The following is a 7,704-nucleotide window of genomic DNA, read 5'->3' as shown; positions in this document are numbered from 1 at the left end:
GACAAGGAGCTGGGAAAATCTGACTTTGTGACCTCTATTTTCTTAACATCAGAAGCAAGGACATCTGCTGAACTTGGGTTTGGGTCAGCTCAGGGTTTGGGGAGCATAGTCAAGGGGAGTGAGAGAGGACGCTGTCTAGGGACTGCAGGGCAGTGTTCCAGGGCCGCTGATGTTGGGCATGACTGGCTGTGACCCTCTGCCTGTGTGTTTCCCCAGCAGTGACAGAGCAAAGCTGGAGAGAGAGAGGAACATTGAGGTTTTGTGACATGTATAACCACTGAAACCATCCTTAGAATCCAGATTTAGAAATTTGCCACGCCAGCCAGGCCTTGAACTCTCTACCGGTCGGTAACTTTGTTTCCTTAATCTTTGGGTCGTCCTAGCTGATGAAGGGCCTCAGATCACAATGTAAAGAGATAAAACAACCAGGGGTAGCCATACAATGGAACACTGCTTAGCAATACAAAGACACAAACCATTGACACACACGCAGATGAACGCAAGATAATTATGATGAAGGAAAGAAGCCGGACAAAAAAACAGTACATACTGTGTGATTCCACTGATAAAAAACTCTGGAAAATGCAAACTAATCTGTGTGGCCGGAAGCAGATCAGTGGTTGGGGGCAGGAGTGATTACTGAGGGCAGGAGGGGTACTGGACGCGTTCACTCTGTGGATTGTGTTGATTTCACTGGCTATAACGTGTCAAGACTTCAATTTGTATACTATATGAGTGCAATTATTGTATGTTAATTATATTTTAACAAAAGCTGTTAAAATATTGACCTGAAAATTAATTGTATTATTGAATCGTTCTATTCGCTAATTATCGATGAAACTATGGAAAATGCCCTCTTAAATTTCAATTTAGTCAACTCAGATCCGTTAGAGATTTAAAAAGCAGATCTTTCGTAGTTCCAAGTTAAATCCCTAAAGTCAGTTGTAGCAGAATCTGACAAAATGGGCTGTTTTCTTTTACCACCTTCTCTTAACCCATTGAAGGCTTTCTTTTTTCAACTCCGTAATTGTAATTGTAATGTCCCAAAGTGTTTAAATTAAGGGGTCTCTCCATAGGTATGACAATGGGATGATTCTTGGTGCTTCCCATGAAGCTCTTGAGATCCTTTCACGTCTCGGAAAGGCACCTGTTCTTATTTGCATTTTGCAGATGAGGAAACTGAGTCTCAGGTTAAGGGGGTAGCCCTAGGCCATGTACATGATTGCAGCTCGGGGCTCGGCGTCCAAAAGGGTGCCTGCCCATCCTCCTGCCAACTTAGTTGACACAATTTTCCTTTCTAAAGGCGTTCCCCCAATACCGTTGCCATTCTTAATTAGGGCTAGGTACAGTCGAAGCCTCCTTGGAGTTAAAGGGCTGCTAGGAGGAGGAGGTGGGACGGGAGGTGGCCATTCTCAGAGTGCTTAAAGAACTAATTAAAAGTGAATGTCTGTAGGGCGAAGTGTCGTGGCCTGGGAGGACGATGCGGCTGGCTTCAGCCCTTGAATGCCCCGCGTCAATAATAATTAGGGTGTGGAGGAAAACAAAGCGAGGGCGAGTTCTGCTGGGCGCCCGTGGGCTCCTAGAGGTCACTGTCGCACTCTGCGACTAAAGTGGGTTTTCTCAGCGCGTCCAGAGACGTACTGGAGTGCAGGAGAAGCCAGCAGAACAGCCTGGGACAGTTGCTCCGCCCAGGGCCGGTCGCCGCCCCGCCTCGACCACGCCCCCAACCCAAGCCCGGGATCGCCCCTCCCCGACCACGCCCCTTGTCCCCGCCCCTCCGGGGCCGAAAGCGAAAGCGCGCTCGGTCTCTCGGTGCTCGCTCCATCGGGTCTGGCCGGGCCGGCAGCGGTGAGGACCCGGGTCTGGCGCTGTGGGCCGGTAGCCGTGGGGCGGCATGGAGGGACTGGTTGCCGCCGCCGGCGGGGACGTCTCCCTGCACAACTTCAGCGCGAGGCTGTGGGAGCAGCTGGTCCACTTCCACGTCATGCGGCTGACGGACTCGCTGTTCCTGTGGGTGGGGGCCACGCCGCACCTGCGCAACCTCGCCGTGGCCATGTGCAGCCGCTACGTGAGTGCCTGGCGGCGAGGGTGCGGGCGGCGGGGCGGGGGCGCAGGGGCGCGGGGCTTGCCCGAGCTGCCGCCCCCCAGGCTTCTCTTGGGTCCACAGGGCGCCCGACTCCCCCGAAGCCCTCTCGTGGGATGTCTTCGGGAACTCGCGGGCACCAGGGCCTGCACCGCGTCGGGAGCTGCGCGCGGGTCCCGAGCCCCTCTCCCTGTCCTGCCGCCCCGCAGCTGTGTCCCGCACTGGTCTCTAGGTGAGAATGTCCTGGGCCTCTCCTCGCTACATGCGCGCTGGGGGACGTGTCTACCTTGTAGCTTTCCTGCCATCTGGATTTTGAGCACACTGATAATTTTTTGGGGACTCCTGCGTCTCCACTGGATGTCTCGGGCATTTCGCACTAGGCACACATCAGGCTGTCTTCCCCAAACCTCCCCCTCCTCCGCCTGCCCGGCGCTGTGATGGCAGCTCCATCGTCCTGGCTGTGCGCTCGGAGCCTCGCAGTCGTCTTTGATTCCTCTTTCTTCACACTCCTCTTTCTCAGCACTCCACGCGCTGAGTCTCTAGGCACTGCCGCCAGTCAAAGCAGACAAAACCCAAGCAGCCCTCACTTCCTTCACCCTAGGCCACCTGGTTTCCCCTGGTTTCCGGAGGCTGCTGTAAAAAAGTGCCACAGACCGCGTGGCTTAAAACAACAGTTTATTCTCAAAGTTCTGTAGACAAGGTCTCTCACTGTCATCCAGGCTGGGGTACAGTGGCATTATTATAGTTCACTGTCACCTCAAACTCCTGGGCTCAAGTGATCCTCCTTCCTCAGCCTCCCGAGCAGCTAGGACTACAGACATGTGCCACCATACTTGGCTAATTGTTTTTTTTTGTAGACATGGGGGTCTCACTATTTTGCCCAGGCTGTTCTTGAACTCCTGGCCTCAAGTGATGATCCTCCTTCCTCAGTGAGCGCGACTCTTTTCTCATAAGGACATCAGTGATGTTGGATTAAGGGCCCACCCTACTCCAGTATAACCTTGTCTTAAGTTGTATCTTTTTTTTTTTTTTTAAGCAAAGTCTTGCTGTCGTCCAGGCTGGAGTGCAATGGCGTGATCTCGGCTTATGGCAACCTCCGCCTCCCGGGTTCAAGCAGTTCTGCCTCACCTTCCCCAGTAGCTGGGATTACAAGTGCAAGCCATCACGCCGGGCTAATTTTTGTATTTTTAGTAGAGCTGAGGTTTCATTATGTTGGCCAGGCTGATCTCGAACTTCTGACCTCGTGATCCACCTGCCTTGGCCTCCCAAAAGGAAGCAGGTCCCTTCGGAAATAAAGAATCTTTATGTTAATCTTTATCCTAAAGTGCCGGGATTACAGGCGTGAGCCGCCGCACCTGGCCTGGCCTAAATCACATCTTAATTACATCTGCAGAGACCCTGTTTCCAAACAAGGTCACATTCATAGGTACCCAGAGATTAGGACTTCAACATATTTTTTGGGGAGACACAATTCAAGCCACAACAGTGCCTTGTAATCAGGGCAACAGAATGATAGTTTTAAGACTGAAGTTGGATATTTTCATTTCTCTGCTCAAAATCTTTCACGAGATGAACTCAGCACTCAAAGACTCCAGTGACTTTTGGGCTCTTACTTCTTAGAGTTCCTGCCTGTCCTCGTGCTGGGCAGTGCTGGCCTCCCAGCCACGTCAGCTCCCTGTCTCAGCCGTTGAGTGTTTCACGGTGAGGTTTGTCTGCTTGCCCAGGGTGAGCAGGTGTATCTCTAGCTCCTGATGCACCGCTCTGTAAGTTCCTGTGGAATGAATGAGTGAGGCCCTCTCAGGGAGACCGTTCTGAAGCCAGTGATGACTGAGGGTGCTGGGGGCGGGAAGTCATGGGCGAGCCCTTTAGTTGTGCACAACAGCACCTGGAAAGGCCTCGGGAAGGAGATGGTATGTAGATTCCTTTCTCGATTTACTTTTCCTCGGTGTTTCCTTTTTTCTTTTCTGGAGGGTCCTGGCAGTGGACCTGTTAGCAGGCGGCAGCGGAAGAGGCCTGGGGGACCAGGGGTGATGGGTGGGGCTGTGTGCTCTGTGCCACCTCGCATTCTCTCCTTGTCCCAAGGCATAGTGGGCAGGGTGTTGGGCCCTGGTCAGATATGGTGTCGCTGCCTTGTGCCCCTTTGTGCAGTACTGGTTTGGGCTGGTAAGTTTGGAAGAAGTAGGTTCCTCCTGTGGGTGGTTTTGGTCACCCGATCCCATGGTGGTCACAGCTCCCAGTGGGGTGTATTTTTTCATCTGGAAAGTGCCCCTCCAGCGAGGCCAGGCAGGAAAAGGAACGGGATTGATTGAGTTACCTGACCTGTCAGAAGTCTAGTCCCTCTCACTGGCCACAGTGCCTGGATGTTCTCTCCAGGGGCAGAGGGCTGAGCCAGCTGGGGAAAAGAGGTGCAGGCCTTAGCTTAAGGCAGGAAGCCCAAGGTTCCTGTGGCCCGTGGGCCGGCCCTCCATCTACCGTCCACCTGTGACCCGTGGGCCGGCCCTCCATCTACCGTCCACCTGTGACCCGTGGGCCGGCCCTCCATCTACCGTCCACCTGTGACCCGTGGGCTGCCCTCCATCTACCGTCCACCTGTGACCCGTGGGCTGCCCTCCATCTACCGTCCACCTGTGACCCGTGGGCTGCCCTCCATCTACCGTCCACCTGTGACCCGTGGGCCGGCCCTCCATCTACCGTCCACCTGTGACCCGTGGGCTGCCCTCCATCTACCGTCCACCTGTGACCCGTGGGCCGGCCCTCCATCTACCGTCCACCTGTGACCCGTGGGCTGCCCTCCATCTACCGTCCATGCAGGTAGAGTCTGTGGAGCTCTTGTACCTTGGTGGCAGGGCTGAGCAGTTGTAATAGGGACTTTGTAATCCATAAAGCCTGAACTAGTTATTATCTGGTCCCTCTCAGGAATTTTGCCAGCCCACGCGTGGAGAATGGCACCAGGCGGTCTGTGAGGTCTCCTCTCTCCCGCTTCCCTAAACTCCCACGTGTAAGACTGTAGAGAACAGACACCACGCAACCCAGAGCTGGCTGACGTTGGGTTGAGCAGGGAATTTTGGTGCCCAGAGAGGCTGCAGGACTAGTGACACTGGAGTCCTACCAGCTTGAGGGAAGCTGGCCTGGGACCTGGGCCCCTGCCTGCTCAGGGATTTTTGGACCCCCCCCGCCCAGCTTCTAGGAGTAGAAGGTGGTGCTTCAGCTGCAGCAAAACTCTCTGGACATGAATCTGCTGGGAGACCACAGTCCTAGTGTGATTTTGGAAGTAATGAACTATTAAGGGTAACACGATGGGGCTTTATATTTTACTTTTGGTAGAAAAAGGCCACCCTAGGTAAGGTAGATCTTTTTTTTTTTTTTCTAGAAGGTTTAACTGTAAATACTATTACCATGCAGCTAAATGTTGAACTTGAGGAATCTAAACAGCAGGCTCATTAAGATGGTATTTTTGTGTCGGTTTTAGTGAAGAAGCATACAGTAAATGCTTTCATTCTTCTCCTGTGTTTTTTGATCTGCCTTTTACTGTCTTTTGTGGAAGTGGCTTTGAACCTTTAGGAGATGAGCAGCGCCTGTGGTCTGTGTCCTGCCATACTGTCCGGCACACAGTAGCTGTTTGTTCAGTTCACTTGTCCCCACCAGGACAGCTGGGGTGGCAGGGGGACCAAACCCCAAAGTCTCTGTACCTCTATAAACCTTGCCACTTTCCAAGATTCTCAGACCTCTGTAGCCAGGCTGCTTCTCCTAGAAATCTGCTATTTTGATAAAAGCAATTTTGGCCATATTACAAATAAGTGTTTTTTTTTTTTTTCCTTTTAAGCTAGACTTTTTTACTTTTTTTATTATTTTTTAATAAAAATATAGAGATAGGGTCTTACTTCATTGCCCAGGCTGGTCTCAAGCAGTCCTCACTCCACAGCCTCCCAAAGTGCTGGGATTGTGGGACTAGCTAGACATTGTTAATGGTGAGAGATTACTCCTAAAGTAGTTGGGAGCAGGTTACTCTCACATCTCCGAAGGGCCCATCTGTTGATCTGAGCATCATTTGTACTGCTGTTTCACCTTATTGCTTCTTGTCTGAAATGAGGTTGGCTAAGCATGTTCAGAAGTTGTTATTTTCCCTATTTGAATGCTGGTGGCTGGTGTCCTTTGTATCAAAGTCACAGGGCACTCGCTGACCCTGAGGAGCCCGCAGGGGCTGGAGCAGCATGCTCCCTCACAGGCTGAGATGAGGAGATTAGGCGTCCTGCCTCTGAGCCAGCAGCTGTGGGGCGTGAGGGACCAGGGCACAGGTGCCCAGACTGTGAGTCACTTTCTTCTTGCTGTGGCCTTAATGATCTTGTTTGCTTCCCTTTTGGTTGTAATGTTGCCCTTCAGCATGCTTTGGAGTTTCAGACACTGAAACGAGCCCTTCGTGTGAAACTGGTCCTAGAACTTATTAACAGCAGTGTGGTTCTAGCCTCATCTTTCCCAACTCTGCTGACCTCGTGTGTGACATGGGGTCCACCTACTTGGTTGTTGACAGACGCCACCCCCTTTCCCTTGGCACCTGTGCCTGTTCTCTCTGAGCCTGCCACTGCCATCCTCGTGAAGAATCAGAAGCCACGAAGCCAGAAGTGCGGCTGGCCTGCGGGGGGTGGAGAAGCTGCAGTGTGCCCTTTGCTTTTCTTTTAGGACTCCATCCCCGTGTCTACCTCCCTCCTTGGAGACACTTCCGACACGACCTCTACTGGCCTTGCCCAGCGCCTAGGTACGTACCCACAGCTGGTGCTGCATGGCCAGCCAGGTGGGAGCCCCACTCTTTAATGGAACCACGAAGAAAGTCCCTTCGGAAGTAAAGCATTTTTATGCTAAGAACCATCACCTCATTGCTGCTGGGAAGCACAGACCTTTGCACGTTGGGTCTTATTTAAGGGGCACATTCCATGCTCACCTGTCACCACCACCGTCCCAGGGCTGGCCTGTTCCCAAAGGACTCCCACCTTGTCCTTGGGTGTGTCCTTGAGTCCATGAGCTGATTTAGTTCCTTCCGTAAGTGCATCACCTCCTCCTGGGAGAAGAGAGGGAGAAGTGCCCACAGCCCCTGTGGGCGGTGGCTCAAGGTAGCCTCCCCGGCCTTAGGAGGAGTCAGTGCAGCTGGTAGAGCAGGTGTCACCTCTGTGCAGGAAGGACTGTTCTCACTCACAGTGTGATGCCCTTTGGGGCTTGGAGGGAAGACTGGCCTGGCCTGTGAGTGTGGCGTAGAGCGGGGATTAAGCAAAGGTCATGAGGGTGAAGGCTCCACTCCTCCCACACCCCAACACACTTCCTGTGGGCCAGGTAAGGATTCCATGTGCTGTGCAACCCCCAGCTCCAGCGCCTGTGGCCAGTGTGCACAGGATGCCGGTCTCCTGCCCAGGCCTGGCATTCTCCAGCAGGCTTAGCTGCTTCAGCTCTGGAGTCTTCTCTGTGTCTCAGGCAGAGAAGGACCTGGTGCCTGACGAGCAGGAACCTCTGTGTGTCAGTCACACTGAGGTAAATGCACACGAATAGCATGGCACTGGCCCAGGGGGAAGGCAGGGCAGGATGGAGTGTCACTAGCAGGCCCATGACAGTGTGTGGATAGGACAGAGGTCAGG

The 7,704-nt window shown here is 53.1% G+C and overlaps 1 protein-coding gene across 8 annotated transcripts in view; it reads left to right on the top strand.

Moving 5' to 3' along the window:
- The first annotated feature begins 1,789 nt into the window (after positions 1–1,789).
- PSMG4 (proteasome assembly chaperone 4) overlaps positions 1,790–7,704 on the top strand; it is a 46,773-nt gene continuing 40,858 nt past the window's right edge. For 3 of the 8 annotated variants that reach the window (XM_063633008.1, XM_063633007.1, XM_063633009.1), the window contains exons 1-3: positions 1,790–2,068; positions 2,149–2,315; positions 6,761–6,836. In XM_063633008.1, the coding sequence (XP_063489078.1) occupies positions 1,895–2,068; positions 2,149–2,315; positions 6,761–6,836 (417 nt within the window). In that variant the 5' untranslated portion in view covers positions 1,790–1,894. Of the gene's footprint in view, positions 2,069–2,148; positions 2,316–4,456; positions 4,895–6,760; positions 6,837–7,704 lie in introns of all 8 variants that reach the window. The other 5 variants (XM_063633012.1, XM_063633010.1, XR_010119212.1 and 2 more) reach the window with 4 other exon arrangements.

Source organism: Symphalangus syndactylus, chromosome 23 (assembly GCF_028878055.3).
Source record: "Symphalangus syndactylus isolate Jambi chromosome 23, NHGRI_mSymSyn1-v2.1_pri, whole genome shotgun sequence".
Lineage (NCBI taxonomy): Eukaryota > Metazoa > Chordata > Mammalia > Primates > Hylobatidae > Symphalangus > Symphalangus syndactylus.
The sequence above is the reverse complement of the archived record's forward strand: the minus strand, read 5'-3'. Positions and strand labels throughout refer to the sequence as shown.